Source organism: Triticum aestivum, chromosome 7A, assembly GCF_018294505.1.
Source record: "Triticum aestivum cultivar Chinese Spring chromosome 7A, IWGSC CS RefSeq v2.1, whole genome shotgun sequence".
NCBI lineage: Eukaryota > Viridiplantae > Streptophyta > Magnoliopsida > Poales > Poaceae > Triticum > Triticum aestivum.
In genome coordinates, this window is record NC_057812.1 from 104974397 (window position 1) to 104992579 (window position 18183).

Consider the following 18183-nt stretch of genomic DNA (forward strand, 5'->3'; position numbering starts at 1 on the left):
GATTAATTTGTCCTATGAAGTCCACGGCCTGAGTTGAAGAGGACATCGAAATTTGATCAATGTAGTTCATCATTTTGAGATCCTTATTGTAGGGATAAATTAACTTCTCCTCTTTGTCATGGTATCATTTCGCGGTCCTAGGCGCTTTCCCTCTAACGGATCTACATGGGGTATCGTTGGGGGTGGCGGCAAAATTCAATCGTCCTGTCTTGTTGCCAAACGATTTGGATCAAAATAAACACGCAAGACAAAAAAAGCATGATAATTTTTTATTTTATGAGTTGTGAACTAAAGTGAGCACGTGGGGCAATTTCTTGGATCATTACTGAATTTCACCAGACATTTCATTTTTCTTGGTTATAAACACAACGAATGGATGAATTGGTGGTGAAAAAAGACCGGCTAAAATCCCCCCAAAGCCCTAGTCCCCAAGACCAACCGCCGTGCCGTTCCTTGTCGTCACCGCCGACGACCCCACCCCAAAACTCCCCCGCCGTCCCGTCCCGCCGCGCCGCCACCGCCGCCGCCGCCACCTTCGTCCCGCACTCCCTCCTCGGGGCATCGCGCGGCGCGCTCCTGCGGTCCCCACCCCGTCCGCGGTCTCTGGCCGCCGAGCCTCGAGGTACGAGCTAGGTCGTCTCCGTCCGGCGATCCTCCTGCTCTCTCGGATGCGCGCAGTCTAGGTCCCCATGCTCCTGTGGCGTCGCAAATGCGTCGCCGAGTGCCGCAGGCACGCCCGGGCCCCTCCCGCGGGGCAGCCATCCCCATCCCATCGCCGCCGCCGCCGCCTCTCCGTGCTCGCCTCCTGGGCGCACCACCCGGACGACGAAGCCACCTCGAGCGGCGAGGAGAGGCCCAGCTGCTCCCCCCTCGGCGAGGTTTTCCGGAGAAGGGGCTGCGCACCCGGTGAGATTACCAGGAGAAGGAGCTTTGCTCCGAGCCTGAGCTCCGCCGGCGTCGTCAGGACTCTTCAGCGCCTGGAGAGGAAGCCTGCCATCGCGTTCACCTACTTCAAGGACACCGAGAGCATCGGCTTTCGGCATGACCTCGCTACCTACACGGAGATCATCCGCGTCCTGTCACACAAGGGCCAGGGGAGGATGCTGTTCTCCTTGTTCCGTGAGATCCTCTCGCCGGCCGATGGCGGTGGCGGTGGCCCTGAGATCGTGCCGCTCATGGATCAGCTCAGAAGGACGTGCACTACTTCGTATGCTCTCTTGTTTGCGACTAATTCCTTGATCACGGCATGCACCGCTTATTGCAGTGCACCGGACACAATAGGGCTGTTTGGTGACCTCTTTAGGCTTGGAATTGTCCCGTCAGTTTTGACTTGCAACATACTTCTCAAATTTGCAGCTGAGAGCGGTGACTCGGAGATTGTTGTATCGGCTTATGATCAAATTAAGCTCTTTGGATTGACTTTGGATGCTAACTCGTTAGGCCTTATCACCAGGTCTCTCTTTCGAGAAAAGAAGGCAGACAAAGCATTCCAAGTGTGGGCTGAGATGATTGAAATGGGGGTGAAACCAGATATAAATGCATACTCATCATTTATAGCCGGTCTGTGTGATTGCGGAAAGATTGATTTGGCTTATGCTATTCTGCAAGAGATCAGCAGGGAGGGGGTTCAAGTTGAGCCCATGGCTTATAACATGGTAATGGATGGGCTCTGCAAGGAAATGAGACTGCAGGAGGTTGAAATGCTCTTGGAGAACAAGACGAGACAAGGCTTCACCCCAGATATATATGGTTATAGCTATCTCATTCGGAGTTACGGCAAAGCGGGCAACTTACTCAAGGTGTTGGATCATTATCAAGCCATGGTATCCCATGGTTTCGAAACAAATTGCCACATTGCAAGTTATCTTCTACAATGCTTTACGAAGTTAGGCATGACATCTGAGGTTACAGAGCATTTCCAGAAACTGCGAGATTCGGGACTCAACGTAGATGGGGTTCTGTATAACATTGCCATTTATGCTTACTGCAAGCTTGGTAACATGGATGAGGCGGTTAAGCTACTGAGAGAAATGAAGGCTGAGGGTCTGACACCTGACAGAATTCACTATACATGCGTGATCAAGGGTTATTGTTTGAAGGGAGATGTACCAAATGCACGTCAAGCATTTGAAGTGATGCTGAAGGCAAATGTAAAGCCAGATGTAGTTACATATAACATATTGGCCAGTGGATTCTGCAAGAATGGTCTTGTTAAGGAGGTGTTTCACCTTCTAGACCATATGGCGGATCAAGGGTTAGAGCCTAATTCACTCACTTATGGTATAATAATTGATGGGTTTTGCAGAAGTGACAACCTTAGTGAAGCTGAGGTGTTATTTAATATAGTAGAAGAGAAAGGAATCGATCACATTGAAGTATTGTACAGTTCAATGGTTTGTGGCTATTTGCATTCAGGCTGGACTGATCATGCTTACATGCTTTTTCTTAGGGTTGCTAAGCAAGGAAAATTTGTGGATCATTTCTCATGTTCAAAGTTGATGAGTGACCTTTGTAGGGATGGAAATGCCCAGGGAGCGTCAACAGTTTGCAGCATGATGTTAGAAAATAATGTTATTCCTGATGTAATTTCATATAGCAAACTCATATCAGCCTATTGTCAGACAGGAGATATGCACAATGCTTGCTTATGGTTTCATGATATGGTTCAGCGAGGACTTTCTGTTGATGTTATTGTATACACTGTACTAATGAATGGTTACTGCAAGGTTGGCCAGATGGAAGAAGCTTGCAAATTGTTTGATCAGATGATAAACTTAGGTATTAAGCCTGATGTAATTGCATATACCGTGCTACTGGATGGTCACCTAAAAGAGTACCTGCAGCGGTGCTGGCAGGGCGTTAGTAAGGAGAGAAGGATCTATCTCCTTAGAGTAAAGCAGAACATGTTGCTCAGCTCTATGAAAAAAATGGAAATTGAACCTGATGTACCCTTTTACACCGTATTGATAGATGGACAGTGCAAAGCTGATTTTTTGGAGGAAGCCCGGGGACAATTTGATGAATTGTTGCAGAAAGGGCTTACTCCTGATCAATATGTGTACACAGCTCTTATAAGTGGATATTGCAGCCAGGGAGAAATAGAGAAGGCACAAGATCTTTTTGAAGAAATGGTAGACAGGGGAATAAAACCAGATGTACTGACCTTTTCTGTATTAAATCAGAAAACCTTGAGGGAAAGGCAGTATCAATGACATGTATGATTTCGCTGCAGTTATATCCATTGAAATCACGTCAGCAAGGTAATATTTTATAAGTTACAAATTTACTCGAAGCCTGGATCTAAGATTTTTTATATTGCTTCCACTTGAATATGTGATGAGAATATGATTATGATATCCATTCATGTGCTTAGTGCTTAATGTTTTGATGTGTAATGCTCTTAACATGCATTATGTTTATGCAAGCTCATGAGAATTTAGGTGCCTTACAGTATACATGTCGAAGTGAAATGCCTAATTTTCAGAAGCATACTTGTTTAAATAGCGTCCCAAGATATGCCATACGGAAGATGCTGGTGAAGTATGGAATCTAGTATTTGTTAGAAAGTGAATGACAAACTTCACCACATGGGAGAGCATAATGCATGACTTCATAAGTGTATGAAGCGGCTTGTGTATATAAACACATAAATGTATCAGGGAAATTTGGCATCCGTGTGCACCTCTAACGTTTTCCCCTTGGTAATATTGAAATGGAAACCGAATTGTTCAATAGATAGCCATTGTTATCTACAGTAAGCTAATTGCAGTGATCAAAGTATTACTGCTTATAAATCCAGATGTTTAAGGCCTTCCTTACCATGTGCTCTGTTGCGTCAAACTGGAGTTTGTTGTATTGAACTTCATGCTTGTATGTAAATCCTTGCCTCTAAGCTAATTTGACTTGTACTTTAAATCCTCGCCGTAGTCCCAGTTCATTCACTGTTAACCTAGTGTTTCTAGTTGGGGATGTTTACAAAGGTCACCAAATCGAATTATTTCTGCTGAAAAGATGGAAAGTTCTTCCCTGTTTGGTTCCATTTGCATGTCAAGGACTGAGTGTTTCGGTTGCTGGTAAAGCAAGCCGTAGAGCTTGTGGACGCTCCGGAAGTTATGGATGCGGCTGACCAGAAGCATTCCTTGTGGAGGCTCCAGAAGTTGGAGGCTCCGGAAGTCCTGGTGCAAGGTAGAACTACAGTTTGGCTGCAAAACTACGTAAGGGAGATTTAAATGGCTTTGAATGCTGATTGTACCCCTGAAGTTCGAAAAAAACTAATATAGGTCATAAACATAAATTATTTTCACAACAAATTGTAATATCTGGTACAAGTAAAAGTTACCTGCAATGCAAGGTCAAGAATTGCTACAGATAATATTGATATATTTGAATCCACAGTGACTTCATGTTCACACTTCATCCAAAGTTGCAGCATGATTCGACTATTTAGTTCGCATGGTTCTGCACCTGCAGATTCTAGGGGATTTTTAAACTGTTTGTGTGATTCATTTTCACACTTACTACCCACTGGACAAAATTATTTGCTATATTCAAGATTACTGCTTTTGAAGTTTGTGTATAATATAAATATTAATGGATGTGCTATGATCTTGTGCAGAAGAGGCAGGTCAGTCATAATGTGGCCAAGTTCAAATTCGCTCTCTCCACACCTACTTCTGTGTTGGGCCTTGCAATTGGCCCCTATGTAAGCCGCAGGTCTGAACACTTATACTGCTTATATCCTGGTCTACAGTATGATATTGAGTTGAATGTTCATTCTTTTTGGTTCGTGGAGTGAGTTAAATATTCTGATTCTGTTTTATGTATCTTGTTAACTGACTGCAGAGGGAAGGATGCTACTGGTGAGGAAGTAATCAAGCCTTATACTCCGACTACACTGGATTCTGTTTTTGGATACTTTGAGCTTGTTATAAAGGTAACTTATCGTGAACATGTTCCAACCTCATTGCATGTCTCTTATCGTTGATTCTGATGGTAAAAAGACTGTGTGACCACTTGACTAGAATAATTAGCTTCATTGTACACCATATTATTAATTCACTTCTGAAGGTATGCTGCAGCCAAATAGTTCTTTCAGAACATGACCAACCATCCACACTTATGAGCTGTTATATCGTGTTAACTGCTGTGTTATGATTGGACCAACCAAATTCGGTTGCCATGAAAAGCAATGCACAGATTTTAAATACTGCTCCATCTACTACCGTATAAATGCTTCATAGAATTGTCCATTGGATGGCACAGTATGTACAATTTTTAGCTAGCAGCTGTCAAGGTTGCCTTATCCAACATCAGTATGTTAGCCTGTTATATAGTAAAATTTGCATGTGACTGAAATTTTCAAGTGAGCTCCTCCTGTTCTTATCATCATTAGGCTAATTAATTAAAAGCTAGAACGGTAATAATATGATTATTGCTTTGTTGCATGTCCATTGCCAAATGCTAACTATGGTTCTGTGCATGTATTTTTCTAACTAGTGGAACCTATAGCACTATTAATATCAGTAGTCTGCTTATGGATTGACCAGACATTTATGAGTAATTATTGATTAGCAAATTTCCTTTGAATATTCAGACTGCCATAAAATCTCCTTCATTACTTGGTAATGACTATTATCCTTCTTCCTAGCACTTGGCAATATATGTGTCTTCTAATAGACATTTCAATCCTTGTCACAAAAGATATCTTTTTGCCCCTTAGATTACATAACATCTTAAGCTTTTCCATTGATTTATTGGTCTTACTTTGCTTGTTGGCGTTACTGCTGGAGATGATGAAGCCGGAAATGAGGACATACATGATCATTTTGTGCGGTGTCTTGTGAAGTCGACCTGTAGTCCAGTGTCTTGTGGAATTGTTTCTGTTACTATGCTTGGACCTGTCAGTGTATCAGTACCTTGTGGATTAATAATTTTGATTTATGTCTCAGCGACTTGGTGCTCCACTGCATCTTATCCGTATGCACTTGAGATCTTCGGCTTACATTTTTTTGTGCGTCTTTTCAATATACTTTGCATAATTCAGCTTTGGATTTCTGCTACCAATATTCTAGTGTTTGCCTTGGAATAGGTTATGACTTTTCAATGTTGTTGCTGCTGCTGCTGCAAGACTATCTTTTATGTAGAAATTATTTGCTGGGAGTTTGCACATTTATTCAGTATTGTACAAATGATATCCTTGTGAGGTCCATGTTATGTGTCTCTGACCCAGGGTGCCGACCCATGATGCATAGCTAGCTGTATAATTTCAAACATGATGAGGCTGCCAATCTGCCATTGTGGTCACTGGAGTATCTGGTGCACCGGTGCTTGTGGTGCTATTGGTGCACTGAACTCATGTTGCACATTTTAAGTGTTCAAAAAAATCTGGAAAAAAAATTAGCACATTCACACAACATCAATTTAGGTTGTCACAAAAGTTCAAATCAAAATTTGAAATGTAGCCCGGAAAACAAAAATGACAAATTCAACACTGAATAGTACATAGCATAAGTCGGGCTTTGGATTTGGCTCATTTATCACATTGATGTCAAATTTGCCATTTTTGTATCTCAAGAAATGTTTCAAATTTTGATACGGAATTTTGCGACAACATACATTGATGTTGTTTCAATGTGCTATTTTTTTTCTCCAGATTTTTCAAAATGTCCTATGGCACCGCGGTGCACCGGTAGCACCGCAAATGTGGGTGAACATGATACATTCCCGTGGTCACTGATGTTCTACTTAAATACTCGTGTGAGGGGGTGTGCAACCTGACAAAGGGCCATGATGGAGCTCGTGTATTGTGGAAGAAAGCTTCGGTCACAAATGAGGTAAACAAATTAAGTGCCCATGATGGCCTAAGGCTAGCTAAATGCTTGAAAAACAATTGACCAAAAAATGAAAGTGCCCAGAAATTCTTGAATAAATTCTCAAAAATGAACAATACCCTTATATTCAATCTGAGAAATTTGAAGAAGTTTTGACGAACGAAAAAAAACTAGAAGCAAAATCCAAATTCAGGAGCATTCTTGGTCAAATTTGGACAAAAAAATTGAAAGTTTCTAGACAAAATCAAATAAATTCGCAAAAATGCACACTGCCCTTATATTCAATCTAGGAAATATTCAAGAAGTTTTGCCCAAGAAAAAATAGCTACATGCAAAATTCAAATTTAGAACCATTTTTGGTCAAAATTTGGCCAAAAAAGAAGTTTATAGAGAAAACCTCATAATGGGAAAATTCAAATTCAAAACCATTTTTGGTCAAAATTTGTCCAAACAAAAAAGTTCCCACAAAAATATCCACGGCTGCACACACGTCCTTCACCATCCGGTCCACAGGTACACGCTCTTCCTTATCCACGGCTGCATGCTCTTGTTTCACCTTCGGGTCCATCTCGCTCCACCTTCTTGTCCACAGAGGCGGAGCCAGGATTTTGGTATAGGGGGTGCCAAGTCAGTTCCTAAACTTTTTCTAGACCAAAAAATAACAATCATCATACTGTAATATATGCCACACGATACAAAACATTGATACAGTTGTATAAGTTCAAATTTGTCTTTACAATTGCAAATAACATGACAAAAAATTAATAATTTCACAGGAAGAGAACTTACCTATTAATTTTTTTCAACTTTTAACCCAAGTAAGTCTCTCGTTTGGCGCTTAAAATAAAATCAATATTTTGGAGGCACTTCTATTAGAGCTTCAACTTGCTTGTCTAGTGGCAGCTCCCAATTTAACATGTTTTTGCTTGTTCTGCAACACTTACCATGTCCGGCATATCCTGATCATGGGTGTCAATTGGACCAGATTTATGACTTGCACATCAGCCTTATTAACAATTTCAGTGGAGAACTGGAAGCAACCTGCTTAAATAATGAATTAACGTGGACAGTGTTTGACAACGCTTTTTTCTTCATAGCTGCTGAATTGCAGTGTGACAATTAGCTATATTGGATAAGTTTGACATAGGGAAAATTTGCATCGCAAATAATTACTCATACAAGATAATTTGCATCACGGTCACTATAATTTTTAGGACATGTACATGATAGGAATTCTTCATAGAATCGTAGCATTACAAGTCAGACAACCAGAACATGTAAACTAGTAAAATCTGATGTATATATGTCCAACAATGATACAAGATGAGAATTGAGATTAGTAGATGCATGGTGCGATGTGCTAAACCTTTGGATCATTGGCTAGTTTCTGTTGGTTGGAAATCAGGCTACAAGCCTGCGTCGCGCCGTCGCAGTTACGCTGTATGAATAGGATCGGGAGCAGTAGGTCAAGGAGAAGAGGCGGCCGCCGGCCGGGCGGGCGAGGGCACCGAACAGCAGGGACTAATCCATGTACATGTTTTTTTATGAGCCTATTCCACGTACATGCCAATCCTTTTTTTTTTGAGCTTTTTTGGAGCTAAACGTACGTACAGGCTGATCACGCGAGAACATACGGCGCTAGTGTGGGCTTGACATGGGCCTTCTCCCTTTTTCTTAAATTAACGCCGTATAGGGGGGCCAAGTACGTATAAGCGCGAGCAATACATGCGTTCCTATCGCTAATTACACAGCATTGTTCGATCATTAGGGGGGGCCACGCCCCTGCTCGCCCCCCCTTGGCTCCGCCACTGCTTGTCCATTTCTTGGCGCATGATGCACATACTTGTCATCCTCCTCACGATTGTGTCGTACCTTCAAATCCCTGGTCCCTACAAGAACTCACATAAAAGTACTAGTAATGAGATCTAGATTGTCAAAATATGCCCTCTTCCGCATCATGAATGAAAATTTAAATTGTTGTTCCAAGAAAACAATGGATTGCTCAAGTGTTGGATGATGTCTATCTCAACGAGTACACATCTAGCGAACTAATAGTCAATGTAGAACAACATTTTTATATTGTGGGTTCAGAAAACCCATACTGGTAGTTCCGGGCTCGAACGACCCACACTAGTAGTTCTGGGTTCGAACAACCAAGCTAGTTCTAGGATAAAACGAATCATAGTGCTAGTTGTCGGCGCGGACAACACATCGTGGTGCTTGTGGACCCGGACGACCGATAGTGCTAGTTGTGAGATCGGATGACCCACTGTGCTAGTTATGGGATCGGACGATCCATAGTGCTAATTGTGGGTTCACATGACTCATGGTGCCAGTTGTGGGTTTGGACGACCCATAGTAGGACCGGGCTACCGATAGGACTGGTAGTAGGACCGGACGATTCATGGTACTAGTTGTGGATCCAGATGACCCACAGTGCTAGTCATGGTCCAGACAACCTGTAGCGGTAGTTGTGTGTCAGGACTATCTGTAGTGTTAGTAGAGGGACCATTCATATTGATAGTTCTGGGTTCGGATGAATCATAGTGTGAGTAGTGGCATCACAGGACCCATAGTGCTAATTGTGGGATTGGAAGCCATGGTGCTAGTTGTGGGATGTGACAAACTGTAGTGCTAGTTGTGTGTAACACCCACGATGCGGCTATATCTCCCACGTGTCGGAGCACGACTTAGAGGCATAACCGCATAGTAGGCATGTCGCAAGAAGGGTAATCTTTACACATCTCATGTACTGAATAAGAAAGGGATAAAGAGTTGGCTTACAATCACCACTTCACACAATACATGAATATAGCACTACATCATCCAGAATATAATCAAGGTCCGGCTACGGAACCAAAATAAAGACAACCCCAATGCTAGATCCCCGATCGCCCCGACTGGGCTCCACTACTGATCAACAGGAAACGAAACAACACAACGAACACGATCTTCATCGAGCTCCCACTTGAGCTGGGTTGCGTCATCTGCACTGGTATCATCGGCACCTGCAACTGTTTTGAAAGTAATCTGTGAGTCACGGGGACTCAGCAATCTCACACCCTCGCGATCAAGACTATTTAAGCTTAAAGGTAGGAAAGGGTAGTGAGGTGGAGCTGCAGCAAGCACTAGCATATATGGTGGCTTACTTACGCAAATGAGAGCGAGAAGAGATGCAAAGCACGGTCGAGAAGCTATAATGATCAAGAAGTGATCCTAAAACTACTTACGTTTAAGCATAACACAAGAACCGTGTTCACTTCCTGGACTCCACCGAAAAGAGACCATCACGGCTACACACGCGGTTGATTCATTTTAATTAAGTTAAGTGTCAAGTTTTCTACAATCGGATATTAACAAATTCCCATCTGCCCATAACCGTGGGCACGGCTTTCGAAAGTTCAAAACCCTGCAAGGGTGTCCCAACTTAGCCCATCACAAGCTCTCACGGTCAACGAAGGATATTCCTTCTCCCAGGAAGACCCGATCAGACTCGGAATCTCGGTTACGAGACATTTCGATAATGATAAAACAAGACCAGCAAAGCCGCCCGATGTGCCGACAAATCCCGATAGGAGCTGCACATATCTCGTTCTCAGGGCACACCGGATGAACACTACATACAACTAAAACCTACCCTCAAGTTTCCCCCAGGTGGCGCTGCAAGTGGCTCTGTTTTGGACCAATCACTCAGAGGAGCACTGGCCCGGGGGTTTTAAAATAAAGATGACCCTTGAGTCTGCAGAACCCAAGGGAAAAAGTCTTAGGTGGCAAATGGTAAAACCAAGGCTGGGCCTTGCTGGAGGAGTTTTATTCAAAGCAAACTATCAAGGGGTTCCCATTATAACCCAACCGCGTAAGGAACACAAAATCAAGGAACATAACACCGGTATGACGGAAACTAGGGCGGCAAGAGTGGAACAAAACACCAGGTGAGGGAGTCCTGAATTAGGGGGTCTTCGGACAGCCGGACTATATCCTTTGGCCAGACTGTTGGACTATGAAGATACAAGATTGAAGACTTCGTCTCGTGTTTGGATGGGACTCTACTTGGCGTGGAAGGCAAGCTAGGCAGTACGGATATGGATATCTCCTCCTTTGTAACCGACCTTATGTAACCCTAGCCCTTTCCGCTGTCTATATAAACCGGAGGGTTTTAGTCCGTAGGACAACATACAATCATACCATAGGCTAGCTTCTAGGGTTTAGCCTCTCTGATCTCGTGGTAGATCTACTCTTGTACTACCCATATCATCAATATTAATCAAGCAGGACGTAGGGTTTTACCTCCATCAAGAGGGCCCGAACCTGGGTAAAACTTCGTGTCCCCTGCCTCCTGTTACCATCCGCCTAGACACACAGTTCGGGACCCCCTACCCGAGATCCGCCGGTTTTGACACCGACATTGGTGCTTTCATTGAGAGTTCCTCTGTGTCGTCGCCGTTAGGCTTGATGACTCCTTCGATCATCGTTAGCGAAGCAGTCCAGGGTGAGACTTTTCTCCCCGGATAGATTTTTGTATTCGGCGGCTTTGCACTGCGGGCCAATTCGCTTGGCCATCTGGAGCAGATTGAAGGCTACGCCCCTGGCCATCAGGTTAGGTTTGGAAGTTTAAACTACACGGACGACATCCGCGGAGACTTGATCTTCGACGGATTCGAGCCTCTGCCTTGTGTGTCACGCGGTCACGATGAGTACGATTTAGCTCTACCATCAGACAGTGTTCAGGAGATCGCACCCGTAGCCGCTCCAACCCTCAATTCGGAGCCACTTGCGCCGTCCATGGACGGGTGGATGGACCCCGCCACGTAGGCCTTACCCTCAGCGGCGATCGAGCCGAATATCGACCTTACCCTTCACGAGAGCCGTGTTGCCAAACTGCCGAATTCTTCTCCGGCCACGGACTCTGATCCGCCTGCGCCCGTTCCTATTGAATCCAATTGGGCGCCGATCATGGAGTTTACCTCCGCGGATACTCTTCGGCACTCGCCCTTCGGCGACGTACTGAACTCATTAAGGTCTCTCTCCTTGTCAGGAGGATCCTGGCCGAACTATGTCCGGCAGGATTGGGATGCGGATGACGAAGAAATTCGCCGCCCACCCACCACCCACTTAGTAGCCACTGTCGATGACTTAACCGACATGCTCGACCTCGACTCCGAAGACATCGACGGCATGGATGACGATGCAGGAGACGAACAGGAACCACTGCCCACAGGGCACTAGACGCCCACTTCATCACATGACGTATACATGGTGGACACACCAAAAGACGACGACGACGAGGAACGGAAGGACGCAACGAAGGGTTGTCCCCTTGAGAAGCAGTCAAAGCGGCGGCGTAAGCGCCGCCCCAAATCCCGCCTCGGCAGAAACAACGATCACATAGACCCAGCGTTAGAGCAGGGTGAACCATCGCCGGACCACGGCAACACGGAGAATCAAACCGAACAACCTGACTCTGTCAAAGATAATAGTCCGGACGACGTCACACTGGACAGACACCCGGAGCAACAGAATGCCCATCAAAGGCTCGTTGCCACCGCGAGAAGTCTAAAAAAGCAGAAGCAAAGGCTCAAGGCTGCGCAAGACACACTCCAAATCAGATGGAGTAAAGTACTCAACACAGCAGCGAAGTACGGCGGTAATCGCCACACCAAGAGCTACCCGAAGCGGAAGTTGCTACCTGAATTTGATGAGGAGGCCTTAGACCCCCCGCAACCAAAAATTAAAACGGCCATCTGGCCGGATAGACGACCTCACGGCTAACATAGAGCGGCAAACAACGCCGCACATGAGCCAATACGCGATCCACGCGAGGGCTCGCATCAAAAGGATGGCGCAACTAGATCCATCTATGGACCACGCAAGCACGCTCCAGCATACGATGCAACACAACAAACATCCGAACAACGCGGTACACCCAGATACAGGGGTGCCGCACACCCCCTATGTTTCACCGATGAGGTGCTGGACCATGAATTTCCAGAGGGATTGAAACCCGTAAACATAGAGGCATACGACGAAACAACAGACCCTGGGGTCTGGATTGAGGATTATATCCTCCATATCCACATGGCTCGAGGAGATGATCTCCACGCCATTAAGTATTTACCCCTCAAACTCAAAGGGCCAGCTCGGCACTGGCTTAAAGGCCTCCCAGAAAGCTCCATTGGAAGCTAGGAAGAGCTCGAAGACGCTTTTCGGGCAAATTTTCAAGGGACTTATGTCCGACCCCGGACGCGGACGATTTGAGTCATATTACTCAACAGCCCGGAGAGTCAGCCCAAAAGCTTTGGAACATGTTTCTTACTAAAAAAACCAAATAGTCGACTGCCCGGACGCCGAAGCCTTGGCAGCTTTTAAGCATAGCGTCCGTGACGAATGGCTTGCCAGACACCTCGGCCAAGAAAAGCCGAGAACAATGGCAACATTAACAAGCCTCATGATCCGCTTTTGCGCGGGTGAGGACAGCTGGCTAGCCAGATGCAGCACCAGCGACCCAAGTACATCCGAAGTTAGAGATGGAAATGGGAAATCACGACGCAGCAAAAATAATACGCGCCAGAATAAAGAAGACAGCCCGAGGAGCACGGCAGTAAACGCCGGATTCAGAGCTCTTAGCCAGGTCAGCAAAAGCCGCCCTCTAAAGGCAGCAAAGACGAACTGTCCAGCTTAAACAAAATTCTGGACCAAATATGTCAGATCCATAGCACCCTTGGTAAACCCGCTAATCATACCCACAGAGAATGTTGGGTCTTCAAGCAGTCCGGCAAGCTCAACGCCGTACACAAGGGGGAGGATACACTAAGCGAAGACGAGGATGAACCTCTCAATCAAGACACCGGGGAACAAAAGAAATTTCCACCAGAAGTCAAAACAGTAAACATGTTACACGTGATCAAGGGGAGAAACAAAGTGGCACTCCCAGAGAAATATACCCAAGGGCCTATCACCACGGAATCCTGCCATTGGTCGTCTCAACCGATCACTTTCGACCATCGGGATTACTCAGCAAGTATCCCGCGTGCAGGATGGGCTGCCTTGGTATTAGACCCAATAATTGTCGGATACCATTTCACATGAGTCCTGATGGACGGTGGCAGCAGTCTAAACCTGATATATCAGGACACAATCTGCAAAATGGGGATAATTTGCCACAGCAATACTACCTTTAAAGGAGTAACGCCAGACCCAGGGGCTCATTGCGTGGGCTCCCTGCTACTAGAGGTTATATTCGGCTTCTCCGATAACTTCCATAGCAAAAATTTAACCTTCCACATTGCTCCGTTCCAAAGTGGCTATCAAGCACTACTTGGACGCGAAGATTTCGCTCGCTTTAATGCAATACCGCATTACGCTTCCCTCATGCTTAAGATGCCCGGTCCATGTGGCATCATTACAGCGAATGGAAATATTGAGCGATCCTTGCGCGCCGAAGAGAGTGTGACTGCCTTGGCAGTCGCACACTAAAAACGGCCTCACCAACTAAAGCATTTAATAGGTCGTCAAGACCACGGACGCGGTTAGACGAGTCCGGCGCAGCTATATGTAATTCATACAGGTTTGATGGCCACACCCCTATTACAAATACAAGGGGCTCAACGCGCGCAGACAAGTGGCAATTTTTACTCATCTTGAATTGTACATGGTTTCTTTAAACCTACATTTTTGCACGACAACTTTTTCACCTAAGTTTCTCTCTTTTACAGATGACCATCGTGCTACACCCGTACAGGATATGGCACACCGGAGACACATGCACAGACGTGCAACAGGGACCCGTTTCAAGGATTCTTTTTAGATTAAGACCCTGCGTAAACCTTTTTTACTGTCTCTTGTTGATACACATCCCTCGGATTCTCAGTACAATTGAGAAGGATGCTGACGTCTTGGCATGTGGCCATGTCAGAATAATGCACGTACCTGGACACAAGGGGTTTCTTACAAAGGGCACTATTTAGGCCCGGTTTATACCATAAAGACCGAATACCTTAGGGAGTGTTCGGCGTCGCGAGTTTGGCCTTATATGCATCAGCTCTGAATCATGTTTTTGGTCAAATGTTGGGTTTGCCCGGCTCCTGTGTTTTGGTGCCTTACGTTCTGCTCTATCGGCTAAGGCAGCACCAGGAGAACTACTGCGAGTGTGCCCTGGTTCATCCGGACGAGCACCTCAGTAGAGAAAGCCGAAAACTGACTATCATGATATAGCGCGAGACTGGTCAACCACTCGATGACCTATCGGAATGTTAGAATTCCTCCGCCTTAACGAAGGGCCGTTTCCCGGCCAGACATGCACGCACCCCGAATTCGGGAGAGTGCGGAGCCACCAGGGGCTATATAGTAGCCCCACTGTCAAACTCCTATGGCTAAGTGAAAGTCTTAAAGCATTATAGTCCGGTTGCCTAGTTCGCTGCGCCATCACCTCCTTATTAGGACCAAGACGTTGGATTAAGTGTGAATATGCGTTTTCTGCGAACACCCCCGCATTATATGCGTGGGGGCTGAAGTCGACGACTGCAATCTTTCAGGTTATACACATGTATACATAAACGGCCGCACAAGATGCAACATATTACTTTCGGGAAAAAGTATAAATACAGCCTTAATAAATTTCATAAAAACATTGTGTTTACAATGGGAATACATGTCACTCAAACATAATATTCTTCGAGCACTGGGCCTCTATCAAACGAGCGCCCTCGAGAACTTCTTTGAAATAGTGCTCGGCAGCCACTCGGCCTATGGCCGAACCATGCGCCGCAACAGTGGTAGCATCCATCTCCGCCCAGTATGCTTTGACACGGGCAAGGGCCATCCGCGAGCCCTCTATACACGCCGACCTCTTCATCGCATTGATGCGCGGCACCGCTCCAAGGAATTGCTGCTCTAAGCCGAAATAGCTGTTCGGCTTCGGTTTTTCCGGCCACAGATGATCTACGACGGACCTCATGGCGAGTCCGGACAACCTGTTGAGTTCGGCCCATTCGGCTAGCCGATCAGTCAATGGAAGCGGACGCTCTGGAATGTTAAACTGCGACCAGAACAGCTTGTCCACTTCACGCTCTGTTTGATCTCGGAAGTATTCGGCCGCATCGACAGCGCTCGCCGCCAAGTCCATATATGCGTCGGCCGAACTCCACAGCCGATCCAGTAGGGCATACTGCGGATCTCCGAACTTCCTCCGCAGCAAAAGGGCTTCCCAGCCGCAATATCCTCGACTTCACGCAGCTCTTCCTTCTTTGCCCTCATAGCAGAGCGGGTGTCTTTGGTCGCCACCGTGGCCTTTTCAAGGTCCATCGCCTTCGCTCGGTTTTCTTCTTCAAGGAGCTGGCAGCGGTCGGCAGTGTCTTTTAACTTTACAGCCATCTTGGCCATTTTATCTTTGCTCTCGCAATGTGCAGCCTTTTCGTCTCTTAACTCTTCGGCCGCCTTTAAAGCCGCCGCATTTGCTTGTTCCTTGGCTCGGGAAAGTTCCGCCCGAAGGGTCTCCACGGTGGCAACTCCATTTGCAGTCACAAACATATTAAAGATATTGGCGCCACACTGCTCTTACTATGTGACATTCACCAGAAAACATTACTTACCCTATGCCTCATCAAGCCGCTTGATAACAAGCTCGATGTCGGCATCTGCCGCATCCAGTTGCCGCTTTAGCTCGGCAAACGCATTAGTCCGGCTAGCCACCGGAGTTTCTACCACCTGCACATAAAGGCGGTTTGGTTATTACCTGGGACTATGATCCTCTGTTCGCCACCATTCTCGACGACAACCAGAGTCTCAGGGGCTACTATCTACACAGGGCACACCTAAAAATATGTGGTACTATAAAAAAGTATCATTTCACGTACCTCAAAGCCCGTCAGTAGACTCATAAAGGCTTCATGCAATTCGCTTTCGGCGGATGAAATTCTTTCCATCACCATACCCATTAATGTACGGTGTTCTTCTGAGATGGCTGCTCGCTCCAACAGCTCCCTCAGTACGTCCAACCGCATACCAAACGGTGCCGGACTCTTTTGTTTGCTCTCTTCAAGAGCTGGACGCTGGGGACTTCGGGTGACTATAGGATTATCTTCTGGCCTCACCGGATCCGAAGAGGCCCTCCGTGACGACACTTCAAGGTCGCCCGCTTCTTGAGCGGGGGAGTCCGAGGGAGGCGTTTCGCTCTCCATCATCTCCGGAAGAAGATCCCCCAAAGACGAGCTCTGCTGAGAAGGGCTAAGATCCGAACTGCAAGATAAACGCTTCGGTTATTTTCCTCAGAGGTAAGGTAGTATATCTCCACTATTAAAGTGCTTTTTGATTACTTACAGCTCGTTGGAGGGCTGATCCTCGCATGGACTTTGTGCGGCAAGAGCACCCTCCAAGGTAGGACTCTCTGGTGGAGGCTTCTTCTCCTGTTTGGAAGCCTTGGTTTCCGGATCTTCAGAGGCAGTCCTCTTCCTTCCCTGAAGCGAGAGAAGGTCAGATTCTTCCCCTTGGTTATCCTCCTTCACGGAGGCGCTCATTCCCTTGGTTGGAATTGGTAGCGATGGGGGCCCACTTCCGACCTCATTATTCCCCCCTTTATCTTCCTTTGAGGGCTCCGTGGAAGGTGCTAGCTCGAGCATCTTTTCCAGTACTGGATTCTCCAAACCCTCAGGAAGGGGGGCCGAACATCGAATCATCTTCGCCTTTGTTAGCCAGTCCTGGTCAAAGAGCAATTCTTCAGAATGACGTCATGATAAATGAAAGACGGTGTGTTCGGCTAGAGGATTACTTACTTGGTCGGCGGTATGGTTGCTGCTCAGGCCCACGTCCTCGGTAGTGTCCGGACACTCTATTTGGGGTCCGAAGAATGATTTATACATCTCCTCGTGTGTCAGGCTGAGGAAATTCTGAATAGTGCGTGGTCCTTCTAGGTTGAACTCCCACATGCGGAGGGGCCGACGTTTGCATGGCTGGATTTGTCGAACCAGCATGACTTGCATTACCATAATCAAACTAAAATCTCCTTCGAAGAGATCTTGAATGCGGCTCTGCAGTACAGGCACGTCCTTGGCTGGACCCTAGCTCAGCCCTCTGCTAATCCATGACATCAGTTGTGGCGGAGGGCCTGAGCAGAAAGCAGGGGCAGCCGCCCACTTGGCACTTCTGGGAGCTGTAATGTAAAATCACTCCCGTTGCCATAATCCGGACACCTCTGGAAAGGAACCTTTTGGCCACGGGGCTCCTCCTATCTTGCTTATTAATGCGCCTCCACATGCTACATATTGCCCTTCGACCGTCTTCGGCTTCACGTCAAAGGTCTTGAGCCACAGGCCGAAGTGAGGGGCAATGCGGAGGAAGGCCTCACACACGACAATAAATG

The 18183-nt window shown here is 46.3% G+C and overlaps 1 protein-coding gene across 5 annotated transcripts; it reads left to right on the forward strand.

Moving 5' to 3' along the window:
• The first annotated feature begins 406 nt into the window (after positions 1-406).
• LOC123150866 (pentatricopeptide repeat-containing protein At2g26790, mitochondrial) lies at positions 407-5947 on the forward strand. 5 transcript variants are annotated; one of them, XM_044570686.1, is made up of 4 exons: positions 407-3260; positions 4080-4214; positions 4616-4713; positions 4843-5947. In XM_044570686.1, the coding sequence occupies exon 1, from the start codon at positions 690-692 to the stop codon at positions 3210-3212; it is 2523 nt and encodes an 840-aa protein (XP_044426621.1). In that variant the 5' UTR covers positions 407-689; the 3' UTR covers positions 3213-3260; positions 4080-4214; positions 4616-4713; positions 4843-5947. The 5 variants fall into 5 exon arrangements, with proteins under 5 accessions (XP_044426621.1, XP_044426622.1, XP_044426618.1 ...); XM_044570687.1 differs by having other exon boundaries at positions 4080-4185; XM_044570683.1 differs by having other exon boundaries at positions 407-4214.
• Positions 5948-18183: the final 12236 nt, after the last annotated feature.